Source organism: Apus apus, chromosome 2 (genome assembly GCF_020740795.1).
Source record: "Apus apus isolate bApuApu2 chromosome 2, bApuApu2.pri.cur, whole genome shotgun sequence".
Lineage (NCBI taxonomy): Eukaryota > Metazoa > Chordata > Aves > Apodiformes > Apodidae > Apus > Apus apus.
In genome coordinates, this window is record NC_067283.1 from 21,065,984 (window position 1) to 21,083,425 (window position 17,442).

Consider the following 17,442-nt stretch of genomic DNA (forward strand, 5'->3'; position numbering starts at 1 on the left):
TCAGATGACACTATAAGTTAAATCTTCATGTGATCCTCTCATGCAAGAAGACTTTTACATACCTGTCTCCAATAGTTGCTAAAAAGGCCTGATGCCTTACACAGGTTTGATTTGCTTGAGAAAATGATACAAATGTATTTCCAATGAAATAACAGTAAAAGCCATGTCTTTTCCAACCCTGTCAAAATAAACATCAATATATTGCATATGTTGCAGCTTTTCTAAGCTTCTTGGGAAAAAAAAAAACAAAACAAAACACCAACAAAACAAACAACAAAAAACCCCACTTATTTATGCCACTGTCAGCTAAGCATTAGAAAAAGGAACCATCCTGTTTTACCAGGGGAGTTGGACTAGACAATCTCTAGAGGTCCCTTCCAGCTCTGACAATTCTGTGATTCTATGAAAAAGCCAGATTGGAAACAGGCAAGAACAGAGCTTTTTAAAATTTAATTTCAGAAAATAATTTTTCACAGCTAATGAACTTTCAATCAGTACATTCCAGGTATGAAGGCATGAGGGGCTTTGCTGTGCACCTTTAGTGCTGAGTATAGGATGACAACTAACACAAAGGCATTGCTCAATCATGAGAATGGTCTTGAGAAGCAAATTTCAGCTTGGCTTTTCAGAAAGGGAATGACACCTCAAAAAAGTTTGTTTATAATTACACCAGCTTAATGTGTTGTCATTCAAATGTCATTAATTCAGGAATATGCTTAGAGAAGGAAGGTTTGCTCTGACCAGCCACAATTGACACAAATATTCTTCTGACAGATTTTGGTTTCTCACTCATGAGAGACTTTTTTTCTACAAGCATGCATTTCATTCTCTAGGCAAGAAAAACAGCCCTAAGCATTAGGATCCATTTATCTTCTCCAACAGTTGAATATTTGTAAGGTACCCAGGTACTCTTTTACAAATACTAGGAATAAACATTAAAGACTTCCTCTGCAGCTGTGTAAAGCAGATTTGGAAGAAAAGGTGATTTCTTCATGGAAAACAAAAACCGAGTAAGATTCCCTAGGACATAACAAATTACAGTAGTTTTTCTGGATTTACTGAGTATTATGTTACCAGAAGATGAGCATTACTAAATAAACAATATGTCTGCTGAAGTTCAGAAGGAGCACAATGGATTAATTTTGCTCAGGCACTCATAAAAAATTCTTCAAAGTAGAGAGCCCTGACAGAGACCACAGCAAAGCCTTGAGAATAGTATGTAGACAAGCACACACTTCCTGCTGTGAATAATTTTTAAGAAAATTGTAGGCAGAGCTGAAGAGCAACTGCTGACACAGGCAAATTCCTTAGGAAGTCTTGAATGTAAATCAAGGGAAAATGGCCTGATGCAGGGCTATTTTAAGTTTTGGTTCAAGTTCTGGAAGAAGAGAGGGAGCATCAAGACCCAAATGACAGTAGAGCTTAGAATTATTCATATGTATAATCTATCCCATCTGCCATAGAAATGAGAAGGCCAACTGTTCTAATTGTGACACGACACAACTCATTTTTCCTATTTTAACTGTCACTTAGGTGTCATTTTCTCCTCTTAATCATTCCTAGCAGCCTATTCAGATCAGACAACTTTTTCTTCACTTACTCTTTGGCAGCCCATGTCAATAGTTTCCTCTTCTCTAGGAGCTTCTGACATGGGTTTCCTCTTACAGATGTAGCCAATTTTCTTTTCACAAGAATGATCTGCCCAAAATCCATCCTAAACATAAGAACAGAACATCACAGTCAAGTGGGATTTAGTCTTCCAAAAAGGTGCATTATGCTTTTAGGTATTTAAATTTTTTTTAGCTTTAAATGAGGGAAACCCTACCGGTTCTTAACTCCAACCTCATTGCAACCTGACTTCTACTGGCACTGATTCACCATTGACTTACATCTTTGGAGGTGATAGCAATACATCATCTTTACAAAGACTACTGTTTTAATAAGCATACAGAAGGTAAGGGAGATACTATCTCTCACCACAGATAAGCAGCTAACAGAGAAAAAAAAAAAATGGCTACATTCCTTAGTTAATACATAAAATTTTGAAGCTGAAAAGTTCCTTGTCAAAGTTAGAATTGACATTGTTACTCCTCATAGTACAGATTCTCAGAAGAAACAATGACATTGAGCAGAAACTGTACTGAAGGTAAGAAACCTCACACCATGATCCCTTTTTGGTTTAACAGATGAACTAAGGTTTTGGGAGAGCAAGAGAAATCTCTGTTAAAAGCAGTTTTTCACCTGTACCTTTAAGGACATGACCTTATTAAAAGAAAGATCTTAGCAGTTGGTGGCAATTTCTTTCTTCTTCCTTTTTTTTCTTTTGTTTTTTCCTTTCCCCCCCCCCCCCCCGAAATGTAATATCACCTTCATGGTAACACACAGTACCATGTGCCACAGTATGCAAAGTCCTCAAGAACCTCAACAAAGCCTGCTTCCAGCAAAAACTCTCCCAAAGCTCAGCAAGACTGTCTACAACAATCAAGAACTGTGGTGTGTTCAGCTAGTGTTTGTCTCTTCTCTGTCCTGTGCTGCCTGCAAAGTCCATTGGTGGCTGTCTCATCATTTATCATTTCTTTCTCAGTCTCACTAGGCTGGTAAACACCCAAAACGCTGAATTTCTCAGCCTGGAAAGAATCAGCACAATTTTCACAACCTGAAGGGGCTACAGGAAAGCTGGGGAGGGGCTTTTCACCAGAGAGGGCAGTGATAGAACAAGGGGTAATGACTTTAAACTGAAGGAGAGTAGATTTAGGTTAGACATCAGTAAGAAATTCTTCACCATGAAGGTAGCAAGATAATGGAATAAGTTGCCCAGGGAGGCTGTGGAAGCTGCGTCCTTGGAGGTGTTTAAGGTCAGGTTGGATGAAGGTTTGTACAGCCTGGTCTAGTGTGAGGTATCCATGCTCATAGCAGGGAGGTTGGAACCTGATGGTCTCTGAGGTCCTTGTCAACCTTAACCATTCTATGATTCTTGAACACGAGAAAACTGACTCTGAAACTTCAACTGTCTAGATACAAGAAGATACTTCACTGTCTTGCCATAACTATGTCTTTACTAGGAAACTCATGCAGTAATTTCTAAAGACTTTTTAAGATGTCTTATAAGCTGCCTTTGCAAATATCTTTCTGTTCTCCTACTTCCTCATTAACTAAACACAAACACTTCCTTTACAAAGAAGGTGGTGTCATAGACAAGGTTAGATTTTGTTCCATAAAAATAAATGTTGGATTCAAAGTACTTCAGTCAGGGAGTGAACAACCCAGAAGAATCATACATATATTTAGGTAGATAAACTTTGATGGAAAACAGGGGAAGTCAAATTATATTCATGCTTTTTTTGGTCAGTTGGTGGCTGATCTCAAGAGATCAGCTAGTGCAACTTCTATGAAATTTGAAGTTACTTTTCCTACTAAGATCAACTATTTAATAGATATATATTTTAAGAGCATTCAGAAGAACTCAGAGTAAAATTAATTTTCCACACAAAAGTCACATATATGAAAAGTCTGTATATAGCTAAAACATGTTTTTTTCATCTATAACTCTCTCATTTACAACAATATAAATTACTGACTTTTCTGAATCAAAGGGAAAACCTGGTCTGATAGTAAGCATCAAGCCCTTAAAATCTAGTCTTGAAATAAATATTTATCAGTCTCACTTACTATTTGGTTTAGAAATCAAACAGTATTCCCATCAAAAATAATGGTAGAAAAACTAAAGCATAGCATATGTCATCTGCCACCCCTTCAGAATGTTTAACGGGACAAACAGGAGCTTCCTTGAATCACAGCAAATTTGTATCACATTACTTTGTGTTACTGTCCAAAAGGTACAGAATCAAATTAACAGGACCTGCCCTTCATGAACCCATGCTGACCAGGCCAGATCACCTGGTTGTCCTGAACGTACCACATAATGGTATTCAGGGTGATCTGTTCTATCAGCTGCACTAGAACTGAAGCCAAACTAACAGGCCTGTAATTTCCCAAATCATCCCTCTGTCCCTTCTTCTATATGGGGGTTACATTGGCTGATTTCCAAGCTGCTGGTACCTCTCCAGTTAGCCAGGATTACTGATAAACAATAGAAAATGGCTTGGTGAGCACCCCCACCAGCTCTTTCAGCACTCTTGGGGGCATCCCATCTAGCCCCATGGATTTGTGCATATATACGTGGTGCAGCAGGTCACTGACCATCTCCTCCTGGATTGTGGGGGGATCGTTCTGCTCCCACTCCCTGTCCCCTAGCTTAGGGATTTGGATTCCCTCTATAGAAGAGGTCCTGCTACTTGAAGGCTAATTATCTGCTGCTACATATAAGAGCAGCAGGGAGACCAGCCACACAAAGCAATGGGAATGGAACACTTCCACACTTTCTGAGAACTGAAGAAATATTTGAGTGACCTCAAAACATCCTCTAATTCAATCCCCCAAAGTGAGAGAGGAAGTAATTTATTTTTAATATCCCTGTTAGCTTCCAGCAAGTATGTTCTTAACCACAAAAAAAAACACTCACCTAAGCAGACCACTCTGCTTTTCTATAAAATAAACAATTGAAAGAATTGGTTACAACCTCTGTAACAAGCCACGTATGCCTGAAGACTTTACAAATCAAAACCCCCTTTATTTCTTCAGCCAAAACTTACATGATACTTTCTGTATTGCTTATGCAATAAGCAAGATCAGCTTATATCTCTCTGATACAAGTGAGAGGATGACAACTCCCCTAAAGGACGCCTCTAAAATCCTTCTGTAGTGATGGACACTGCACTATGCGAAGGAAGAGAAAGCTTTGCTTACCAATAGAAGAGGGCAGCTAAAGGGCACAGCACAGTAGATGTGACAAAACCTGCACTACGTGTTCATTACAACTCACCCACTATATGCACCAAGGCCACCTACCTTGCAAACCTTCTGTTCCTGAGGAAGTTCTTGAGCCTTGACCAGTATAAATGTCCTTGAACAACTGCCATTTACTACCTTAATTGACTGACCCTCACATGTGAGCATTCAGCTTCCCTCCAGCATCTGACCCTATAATTCCATAAGTTACTTAAACATCTACTACCATCCTCGACCAGCGTTGGTATAGTCACTGCACAAAAAAAGGAGCACAAAAATTGTCGGGGCCTTAAAAATCTGCTCAATTACCATGTGCAGCATGGCCTTCTGACATGGAAGAAACATGCATTTACATTCATCTCACAGGCGCATGTCCACTAATAACCATGGGGAAGAATTTTTAAAACATTATAATCTTACCCATGCTTCTGACCACTGCAAAATTTCTTCACTAAACATATCCAAAATGTCTTTGTCGCTTCCTGAAGAAAAGCATTTACATGGTCATGTGTGTCACAGTGTAATTAAAAGCTTCTTCAAAAAGTCTATATGCAAAAATATGGATCTTGAACTACAGTTTCCTTCAAGGAAAACCATCACTTGCCTGCTTCTCAGGGAAAACAACAAAAACAGCTTTCTGGGAACAGGAATCGTTCCTCAAAAAAGTGACCCTTATGAGATTCTAAAACAGACTGTTTCAAAGAGTAGTAATACCCACCCTGTGTTCTTGCCTAGAAAAACAAGTCCAAATAATAAATGAGATTATAAGATAATTAAGTCAATAGCTACATAACTTTACCTTTCCCTTCATAACAACACAGTCCTCTTGCCTGTTGTTTGCATGAGTGGGTTCTCCACGAAGCCACTTGGTGTAGGTGACAGGTGTTCCATCACTCCATTCAAAATACATCTGAACCTTCAGGTCATTCAACCCAATCCACAGCTCATCAGCTGGCTCTAAGACATATGATTAACAAGGTTAAAAGCAGTGAACTCTTATCTTCATGGGACAGAAAATAATTTATTCTCAGGAAGTTTAAAAGACAGTCACAGGAAATAAAGGCTCCCTGTTTCAGAAAGAGAGAAAACTGTTCCTTGTATACCTACTCCAGTCATCACAAAAGGCTACTTGCTTTAGTGGTAATACAATAGGTGTGTTTAACTTTCTATAAAACAGCCAAACTAATCTATTTGTTGAATTATGTTGGAATAACTAGTTGTTAATACAAATAGATTCATATCTTTATTCCAGCACAAAACTCTTGTAACAAGGTATGAATAAACAGCTAAATAAAAATGCTACCTCTCCTTTCCTTCCTACTTTGAGCATTGTGAACAAAAAAAGTGTTCTCTTTTCTAATTTTCAGACAACCAGTATTGTCTTTTAGAGCTGACAAACAGAGAACCTGCAAGTTTTCCCACTACATGTGTTCTTATAATTTGTTTTTCAGAGCAAAATGAAATCCATGTAGTTGTTGGACTTTTTTAATTTTATATTTAATGGAGTTAACTGCTGGGTTTTGGCTGGAAGGAAAGTGCAGGACTGATCAAGGATGTTGCTTGACAGCTGCTGTTTCTTAAAGGTTTATTTCTCTTTGCTTAGAATCCTCCACTCGAATTTATTGCTACTACAATGCTCATATCTAGTTTTGTTCTGAATAAACTATTTTAATAAGGAAGATTAAAAATTGGGGTATTCATAATCTGTCTGAACTCCATTATCATCAAAGGACATTCCTCTCTATAACTGGTTTTATTACTTTGTTCAATGCAATTGGATTTTTTTTCATTATTTTTATTTAAGTATTTATTTATAGGCTGTCGCCCAACCTACGCTAAAGGCACCAGATGTTTCCTTTTGTCCACAGGACTGTGACTCAGATCACATTGACCAAGTACATTCACAGTCCTTTCCTTGGGTAGGAGTCTTTCCAAGCGGGGTATGAACTATTCAGTTGCTAGAACATATTGTTAGTATCTTTCACAAAAGATAGAGAGATTACTTTTTAACAGTTTTTTCCATTGTTTATGACCTTACATTTCTACAACCCATCTACAGCACACAGAGGTTTTTCCAGTTCACTTTGTTAGCACAGTTCTTGCCTTCTTCTCTAAGTCTTCCTCTATCCAGACTGATCACAGTCAACCTGGCAACCTGGCAATGAAATCACTGCAGGAAATTATAAATGGGACTGTAAACCCACCCAAAAAGACATCAGCTGTGGGAGTGGGTGTCTCAAGGGAACTGGAACTGTTTCTTTTCTACCACTAGCAACAAAATTCTCTGTAAAACATTTCAAAGTAGTTGCCCCCAAGGCAATCCTTTCTGATTAGTACATTTCAAATGAAGGTTTTCCTAGGTAACCACAGCTTAAAACTCTCCTATGACATTTCTCCCATCTCCTAGTGATAGGATGTCATGGTTTGGGCCTAACCCAACAAGAACCAGCCACGTGGCCACTCACTCACTCCCCCATTCCCCAATATACACACACACTGTGGGATGGGGAGGACAAAAGCCAATTACTAGAAGCTCGTTCGTCAAGACAAAGGACAAGGAGGGTTCACTCAACATTTATGGTCATGGGCAAAAGAGACTCAACTTGGGGGAGATCAATCTAACACTAATCAAATGCACACAGGACACAGACAACACACAGAGCAATCCTTGCATACGTTACCCCACCCCTCCCTTCTTCCCTGGCCCAAATTACTTTGTTGCCTATTTCTGTCCCTCCTTCCCCCAGCAGCACAGGGGGACAGGGAATAGGGTTTAGAGTCAGTTCACAGGCTGTTGTTTTCTGCTTCTCCTTCCTCCTCAGGAAAGAGGATCCCTTACAGTCTTCCCCTGTTTCCCCACAGGTTTCCTCCCATGGGAGAGAGTCCTCCACAAACCTCTCCAACATGAGTCCTTCCCACGAGGTGCAGTCCCTCAGGAGCAAGCTGCTCCAACATGGGCTTCCCACAGAGTCACAAGCTGCTTTGAGAACAGTCACCTTCCCTGGCACGGGGTCCTCCATGGCTACAGATTCAAGTCCATGAGCTGCAAGTCCACGTTCACCCCTCCTGGCACCTTCAGGGGATGTGCCACCACGTTCCTCCATGAACGCAGGGGGACAGCTGCCATCTCGCCATGGACTGCAGGGGAACTTGTGCTCAGGTACCTCCTTCCCCCTTTTTCCTCACCAACCTCGAGATCTTCACACTGGCACCACTTTCACCTCCCTAGATCACCTCTTCCCTTGCTTTCTGCTCAGGTCTTACATCAGTTATTTCATATGTTAATTGCGGAGGCACATCTATTGTCTCTTTAATGCCTCGGCCTTGGCCACCTGATTTGGAAGTGGGGGAGCTTTTCAGCTTCTTACAGGAGCCACCCCTGGGACCCCTTCCCCCACTACCAAACCCTTCCCTAACCAAACCAGCACACAGGAACATGGAGGCTTCCCCTTTTGACCAGCTGTCCTTGTTTGAGCCAGGATGAAGCCAATTTTCCTTTTACTGATTTTTTTTTTTCTTCAGCAAGCTTTCTTTTAACTAGCACCTGTCTGTTCTAACTAAGGCTGATAAGTGAGGAATGTTTTTCTACCTTCTGGGTCTTCAAGGTCACATATTTGCTCTGCTGGCTCAGACACTAGAGGGAGATCTGTGACCCCCCCATAGGAGCCTGAGTTAGACAGACAGCAAAATTGACCAGAGATACTCCATTCCATATATCTACGTAAGCTCAGAAGAAGGTCAGAGATCACAGAAGACAACTTCCGTCTTCTTCTTCCCTTCTCTTCCATCCATGACCAGCATCCAGGGAGGACTCTGTCCATCCGTCACCATCGACCCCCAGGCTCGAGCTCTCCTGACCTTCATCACTCTGTGCTTTCTCCAGCAGCAGTCCAGGAATCTTTGGGACTGTTCCCAGCTCAGGAGATGCTGTGGAAGTTGCTGGGGGTGGGGAGAGGCGAGAAGCTTTTGCAAATATCTGAACATATTTTTATATAATTGTATATATTTTCTTATATCATTAGTGTCTAATTAAAGCTGTGTAGTTTGGTTTTCAATCCAGCCAAGTCTTTCTCTTTTTTTCTCTCTCTTTTTTCCTACCTGGGTGAGAGGGGGAGGGGATTGAGAGCACTGTTGTCGGACCTGAGTCAAACAGCTTAAAACAGGACACCAGCCAAGCTGCTACAAAAGTCATCCTCCTAGCTTGTCTCTTTAATGGAGACAACTCTCTCTCCTTTCTCTTTCCCTCCCATGTCTGTCCCATCTTTATTATACTGAAGTATGATCAGCTCTCATAGCTTATTCATACTGTCCTTACTGTCTCTCCTTCAGTAAGAAGGGCTCAGATTCACAGGACATCAGGCTCCATTTTCAAACAGGTGGCTTTAACTCTTCTTCCAGAGTTCTTCATGTTCAGAAGTCTCCCAAAATCACATCTCAGTACCCTCCTTATAATTATCGACTGCTACCAAAACTGAAACCTGATCTAATTCCACTGCCTCTTGTGTTCTCATTCCCTCCTTAGCTACCACCACTCATGCTCTCTAGTTTCTGGTTTTACTTATCTGTTAAAACCTTTCTGTTTATGTTTAGTGAGCACCTAGCACAGCAGAGGCCTCCTTCACGGTCAGAATTCCTATTGTGGTGGGCTCACACCATGGCAATACGAACACTAAACAGTATTCTTTAACAAAATTATTAGACCAAAGTCATCTAAATAAGCCAAGGAAATCAGAAATGGCCAAGAGCCATGTCTGGCTCTGTGGAGCCCCTTCCTACATAACGTTTTCTCCTCTGAAGAAGAAATGCTGTCATAGAGTTTTTCAATCATCTCTAAAGCCGGGTGTTTAAATACCAAGTTTATTGCTTTTCCCAGTCACTTGTAAATAAGCTGTTCCCCACTCTCTCAGACATGCACTGGGCCACATTTGTGCCATATCACATGCTGAACTTCTCCGTAAACATCCAGAATGCACTACTTTATTCTTCTACATGTTCCTCTCCAAAGTTCTCCTTTGTGGCTGATGCAAACAAAAGTTTGGTTGCTATGACAATACTCATCTCATTGTACCCCTTCTTACTTTTGTTTTATCATGGGACCTTATATTGGCACAAAGACTTTTGTTCTTTCTGTACAGCACTTTCTGCAGCAGAGTTCTGACGCAGGCAAGATTTTCTAGATACTGCAATACATGGTGTTCTCATCTGGGTGAACAAGTGTAACCTGATACTGTTATAAACTGCCCTAAAAGGCTTCTTTCGTTGCTCCAGTTTTACTCTTCTGAAAAGAATGCTTTCAAAACAGTCTTTTGCAGTGAGCATGCCATGTGTGAGAAACCTGGTTTCCTTCAGGACTATTTGCCTTTCAGAAACATCCACTTTTACAATAACAGTTCAGCACGGTTAGTTCAGGAAACGTCTTTGGAGAAGGCATTAAACTATTAAATAATCTACTTTGAAGGAGCAATGTGACAATACAACTGATTTCCTTGAGAGTCTAACTTCTTTCAAATGTCCTAAAGGCTCATCAAGAGGTCCCACTTTTCCTAATAATCTCCTTTGAAACAGTAAAAGTTTTATGCTGTTCATGAGAGAACCACAAATCATTCTTTCAGAAACGTGAGGACAATCACAAGTTGCCATGGAGTTGACTAGGATACAAAAATAAAACGTATCAGCTATTTTATGATTGCCACTCCAAGATTGCTGTTACATTGCAGCTCAAAGCAGCTTACTGCACTTTTGCTGAAGAGTAAGAAGAAAGAAGAACTTGGGTTGTTTGGGTTAATGAGAAGGTGAACTTGAGCCAACAATGTGCACTTGCAGCCCAGAAAGCCAGCTGTATCCTGGGCTGGACCAAAAGACACATGGTAAGCAGGACAAGCAAAGTGATTTTTCCCCTCTACTCCACTCTCACGAGACCTCACTTGGACTACTGTGTCCCCAGCATAAGGACATGGAGCTCCTGGAGTGAGTCAAGAGGAAGGCCACAAAGATGATCACAGGGCTGCAGCACCTCTCCTATGAAGACAGACTGAGACAGTTGGGATTGTTCAGCCTAGAGAAGAGAAGGGTCAGAGGAGACATTAGAGCACCTTCCAGTACCTGAAGAGGGCCTGCAGGAAATTTGGGGACTTTTTACACAAGCATGTAATGATAGGGCATGGGGGAATGGTTTCAAACTGAGCAAGGGTGGATTTAGGAATGGATTTAGACATGAGGAAGAGATTTTTTGCTTTGAGGGTGGTGAGACACTGGAACAGGTTGCCAGGGAAGTTGTGGATGCTGCATCCCTGGAAGTGTTGAAGGAGGGATTGCATGGGGTTTTGAGCAACCTAGTCCAGTGGAAAGTGTCCCTGCCCATGTCAGGACAGTTGGAACTAGATGATCTTTAAAGTCCCTTCCAATCCAAACCACTCTATAATTCTATGATAAACCAACTCACATTTACCTGGCACAAAAAGCACACATAAGATCAAGTGTGAACATGCTCCTCCCATTAAAAAGCAGTAACTGATCCTACATGCAAAATCAGGTTCATGTAAAGTAATAGCAACTCCAAAATTGCCTCAGCATCAGCCTGGTTGCATCTCCCCTAATGAACACACAGCATCCGTAGCCTAACTTGACTTCCAGAGACTTGACAGTGTGGCCAGAAACGGAGCATGTAAGTACCAGGCAGTTTCCTTTTTCGGAAGAAACACAAGCAGCATGACTTGAAAAATGGCAGTGCTGGTAATAAGATCCAGATCTTCCCACAACGTCTTTGACCAACTGACTTTGCTTCCCTTCATCTGTCTTTGCAGACCAAGAGTAAAAATCCTTCCTGCTTCTGAAAAGGCTGGAAATTGTCTTAATCTGTATAAAAGGGGGCAGAGGCAGACACGTAGAAACACAGGTTTGGGATTAATGCAGTTCACAACATTGACCACAGCTTTTCTGTGTCAGTTTAGTTCATGTGTTTTTCATACTCTTAGTGTGTTGTTTTTTTCTTCCAAAGATTTTTATATTTGAAATTTAACTCCTTCTGCACCTTATGATCAGGACTGTTTGTTTTTTTTAACAGTCCGCTTCCTTTATTAGTAGGTAAGACATATTCAAAGCTAGCTTATTATAAATATATGTATATGGTATTTTTAAAAAATACTCACGGTACCCAAGCTGAGAAATAACAAAGCTGTACTCTTCAACATTATGGATGCTTGCCAGATCCCCATCCTCTTTCCTGCAAGATGTTAAGGCATCTTTCCATATTTTGGGGTCCCTGTGAATTATGTAACAGTGACCAGCATATGACATCCATTGATCAGGACATCTCATAGGTACATGAGTCTCTGAAAAGAAAAATGAACATGAAGAGTTTCAGAATTCTCTTATTAACTTAAGACCAAAAATTTTTAAGGAAATCTTTAAGGAACAAATTAATTATGTATTTTCTTCAAGAAGAAACAGCAGAGCAGAAAAATATGTACAGGGATAGTAATATGCATGCATGATTAAAAGTTATAATTTCCAGATTTTTTTTTAAAGAACATTACAGTTCCCAACAAGTGCTTGCACCTTTAAAAAAGACATAATTAAAAATCACCATAACCAGATACATTCATGCTACAAGGTAAGGACTGCAGAGCTGTGCTTTATCATTTTTTTACACCATGCTGTATAGCTATAAGATAAGAACCTGGGCTTACAAAACATATTTATGAGGGTAATATTTTCCCCAGACCTTAGACATTTATGAATTAGCCCAATTTGCTAGAGTAGCAGAGAAAAAATAAATGGTTCTACAGGATCATGAGAGAACCCAAATAAGAATACTGCTTTTAGGTATCTTTTTTAAAAGATGAATTGAGAAAATTATGCTGTCAAATAAACTATTTATGCTTAAAACTTGATTTTAAAAGTTCAACAGAACAGTAGCAGAGTACTGTCAACAGCCAGGTTGCTGTTCAGCAAACAATTCAGCCTTGGGAGGAGTGCCACCCGAACTTATAATAAATAGAATACTGCTGTTGTAGAAACAGATTATAAATCTTGCAGCTCTTTATTTATAATCAGCAGATGGTTTAGCAAACACCATTATATAGAGTAGAGCAAGGGCAGCAGGTTTGCAGAAATTCTGTTGCCAATAAAAAGTTTAAGTGTGTCAGGCAAGAAGAAGCAATGTGTTTGTGTATGACTGTGGGGTATATTCTGTGGAAATATTTAAGTAGGCATCCAAAGTCATGACCAGTTAGGCTCAGGCTGCAAGCATATATTCTGTTCCAGCTAGAATATGCTGATGATTAGTGTCATGATACAGATTTCTAGCACAGCTACAAACACAGTCTGCTGTTTCAAGACCTGCCTCAAAAAAGTGCTAGCATGTTCTCACAAAGCTTAAGTAAAACTGAACTGTGTCACTTCAGGACAAGGGGCTCACCGGTTGATCAGAGCCTTGTCAATCCTGCCACAGAAGAGAAAGAAGTGGGAGAAAGAGTGAAGGAACCCCAGAAAAACACACTGAATGTGCATCGTTGTGTTAGGAAAAACAAGAGAAGACAGAAGTGCTATTGTAGAGGTTAGACTGATGCTTCAGACAGCTGCCTGATTTCTCCTGTGCCTGGTCTCAGCTCTGAACAAATGGATTTTACAGTGCTTTGCCGCTAACAGAGAATTGTTTCAAATTGTTTGGAAACTTGTCTGAACAGAGAAAGACTTGTGGGTGATGTGATGGTTGGAGGCCGTCTTGGGCACAGTGATCATGACATGATAGTTTTTGATTCTAGGAGAATCTTGGATTCTTGGGGAATCAGCAGAACTGCTGTCCTGGACTTCCGGAGGGCAGAGTCTGATTTGCTTAGGAGTCTAGTTGACAGTCCTTTGGGAGGTAGTCTTGAAGGGCAAAGGAGTCCAGAAAAGCTGGACTTTCTTAAAGAAGGAGATCTTAAAGGTGCAGGACCAGGCCATCCCCATGTGCTGAGAGACAAGCTGGAAGGGAAGAAGTCCAACCTGGCCAAACAAAGAGCTTTGGTTGGCACTCATTCATGAAAAACAAGAGAGTTTGCGGCCTTTGGAAGAAGGGCCAGCCAATTCAGGTGTCCCTCAGAGCTCAGTGTTGAGGCCAGTTCTCTTTATTATATATTTGTCAATGATCTGGATAAGGGAATCAAGTCTACCCTCAGTAAGTTTGCAGACAACACCAATTTGGGCGGGAGTGTTGGTCTCCCTGAGGGTAAGAAGGCTCTGCAGAGGGATGTGGACAGGCTGGACCAATGGGCTGAGGCCACTTGTATGAGATTTAACAGGGCCAAGGGCCAAACAAACCCATGCAATGCTACAGCCTTAGGGAAGGGTGGCTGGAAAGCCGCCCAGAGGAAAAGGACCTGGAGGTGTTAATGGACAGCCAGCTGAATACGAGCCAACAGTGTGCCCAGTTGCCAAGACACCAGCAGTATCCTGGCTTGTATCAGAAATAGCAAGGCCAGCAGGACTGAGGAGGTGACTGTCCCCTGTACTTGGCAGTGTCGAGGCTGCATTTCATATTCTGTGTTCAGTTTTGAGTCCCTCACTACAAGAAAGACATTGAGGTGCAGGGGAGAGTCCAGAGAAGGGCAACAAAGCTGGTGAGCACAAGTGTTATGATGAGCCACTGGGGATATTTAGCCTGGACAAAATAAGTCTGAGGGGAGACCTTATGGGTCTCTACAACTACCTGAAAGGAGGTTGTAGTGAAGTGGGTGTAGGTCTCTTCTCCCAAGTAACAAGTGATAGAATGAGGAAATAGGCTCAAGTTGTGCCAGGGAAGGTTTAGATCGGATATTAGGAAAAAATTCTTAACTGTAAAGGTTGTCAAGCATTGGAATAGGCTGTCCAGGAAAATGGCCAAGTCACCATCCATGGAGGTATATAAAGGATGTGTAGATGTGGCACTCAGGGACATGGCTCATGGTGGACTTGGCAGTGTTAGTTGGACTTTATGATCTTACAGGTCTTTTCCAACATAAATGATTACATGATACTATGATTCTAAATCAAGTAACACCAAGGATTTTTTTGCAGGAAGAAAACAGGAATGGCAGTTGACATTCTAGTTTCTTTGGTGCAAGTCTCATTGAATGCCATAGCTGGGGATTTCTCAGTAAGATAAAGTCTTCATTTCTTCATTTCTAGTACTTAGCAAATATGAATTCTGAGCTTCCCCATTCTCCTTTTAAAGAAAATATATGACAACACAAAGCCATACAATATATTTTTCCTAATAGAAACGAGTGCTATGCCCTGAATTTCATTTCACTCAAGCAAAAGAAGCAATGCAAATTAAAGCAAATTAGATGCAACAAAGAAAATCACATAAATGTGAAAAAATGTTATCCTAAATGTCAAGCTGATGAATTTACTGTAGAATAAATTCTGCAGAATAGATACTGTAGAATATAGGTACTGTAGAAAATAGGTACTGTAGAATAGATACTGTAGAATAGATCAACACATAGAAATGCAGTTTGTAAGTGTAGAATGGCTATTCTTCAAAGACATAGCAATTACTTTTGTAAAATATAAGCTTGGCTTCCTGAAGTCTGAAGTGATTGGGTCACAGGGATTGAGTTGGATGCCTAAAAAGGTGAAAGCACTAGCTGAAGTTTGTCTCATGATACAGGTACTCAAACTGCTCTCTCTCACAGACATTTTCTGTGGTCTGACAAGAAAGAGCTCACACAGCCATCACAACAGTGACACTAAGAGCATTTATTTCATCTCATCTAATGTTCTGTGCAACATTTAGAAACTTAATACTTTAAGATCACTACATCTTGTTGGATTAGGATGAAATCTATTTTGGGAGTCACTTGGTGGAGGTAGACAGTCAGCCAGCCTTTCCTTAGAAAATTAAGTTAAAAATAAGCAAGTTTTGCATGTGAAATTAATAGGTTGCTATATCCACTTTGCTGTATTGCAGCAAATTCTTCAAAGACCTAAGATTCTACATCACTCACATCTATACAGTGATGAGGCCCCCTGCTGAAAAAAAAGCACTTCTGCTACAAAAACAAAACATAACAAAACAAACTGTACAGTTGTTTGCTTCATTGAAAACTTATTCTGCAACAAAAATATTCTGCAAAGATTTTTCTCTACATCATTTTGGATAGAAGCATACTGCCTTGTTAGACTTCATTGTAACTTGTAGGGTTAAAATTTCAAAGGGTTGCCCCTGTGCTTAATGTTAAGTGCACAGCTAAGTGCATGTATGAATTTGTGACTAATTTGTTTCTTGACTCAGGAGCCCTAGTCAGGAAAACATCATCTGCCATGAGTTTTCCTTTACATCATTAAAAGCTGGGGCCACTTAACACCTTGCACGACCGCATGCTTATTCCTTTTATGACTTCCGCCCACAGGACATTTTGGAAAATATTTTATGAAGTGAAACACTGCCAAAGTCTGGTTAGTCTGTTTTACTCAGCAGTTTCTGTACAACCGAAAACTTTTATCTTATTTCTGTTCTTTCTCCAAATTACTGGTAAACTGGAGTAGGCAAGTATCAAAAGCCTAATGCACAAGAAAGAGATGGCCATTAGACACCTCAAACTGAAATTAAATCTAAGTAACATAGCAGCCAGTATTGAAATGGTAGCATATTTATAAGGCAACAGTGTTTAAGAACTGATGTGTGAAACCTGAAAATCTGAGCAGTAGTCAGTTTGACAGAGTAAGACAAGCTATATAAATTAAAGTATCTGTTTATCAGCTGTATACAAATATTAACAAAACTTTACATCTTCATTTAGGAAGGAAGTAAGATATGCACTAAAGGCCTTCTTGTACTTGTTTTTAACACTGAAATATTAATTTAATTTATTTAATATTAAATATTTACTTAATATTAAATATTTATTTCAATATTTAACTAATGAGACCCTAGCTCATTCTTGGTTTGGGTGGTTTTTTTCTTTCAGCAAAGAAACAAAACCAATTAGGCAGAAAATGCTGTCCTAAGTGTTTTTGACTGGACCAGTCATATACTGGCAGAAGAAGGAAAGACATTTTAAAAGATGATTTTTAAGCCAAATGTCAAACATTGAGTTTCCAAAACATCTGGTTTGCCAATAATGCATGTTAATAAATGGACTGGAAATCTAACCAAAACTATGAAAACTTATCCTTGTTTAGTCTTTTCTATGTACATTAGGGAAGTGCCAGTATTATATTTTTTTCTGATAAAGTGTCTGTGTATGTATAATTTAAATAATTAAATAAGTTCAATAGGCTTTCAAAAACAAACAAATAATTCTAAATCTCTCTCTATATCTATTTCTAAAAAACATAGATATATAAAACTCTTTACCTGTCTCAAAATAACTTAAAAAACATTTAGTCCACTATCAACTTGCACTGGCAAACTTTCTCTATTTCGTAAGTAGTAAAGATGACAGCAGGAAGAAATGTTAGTTTTGCTGAGTACAGGGGACTTTTGATAATTACTTTTTTTTTTTTTTACATTATATTATTTCTCTTCTTATTTTTTTAAGAAAATCTGACAGTTCTGCTCAGTTTTGGAAAAGAGAAATCCACCATTTCTGTGATTTAGAATTCAAAGCTACTTAAGAAAGAATG

General features: G+C 39.8%; 1 protein-coding gene across 4 annotated transcripts in view; it reads right to left on the reverse strand.

The window, feature by feature from the left end:
* LOC127380465 (macrophage mannose receptor 1-like) overlaps window positions 1-17,442 on the reverse strand; it is a 63,357-nt gene that overhangs the window by 30,430 nt on the left and 15,485 nt on the right. For all 4 annotated transcript variants that reach the window (XM_051609407.1, XM_051609409.1, XM_051609408.1 and 1 more), the window contains 4 exons: window positions 11,997-12,179; window positions 5,648-5,805; window positions 1,601-1,714; window positions 63-178 (listed from right to left, as the gene is read on the reverse strand). In XM_051609407.1, the coding sequence (XP_051465367.1) occupies window positions 63-178; window positions 1,601-1,714; window positions 5,648-5,805; window positions 11,997-12,179 (571 nt within the window). The remainder of the gene's footprint in view (window positions 1-62; window positions 179-1,600; window positions 1,715-5,647; window positions 5,806-11,996; window positions 12,180-17,442) is intronic.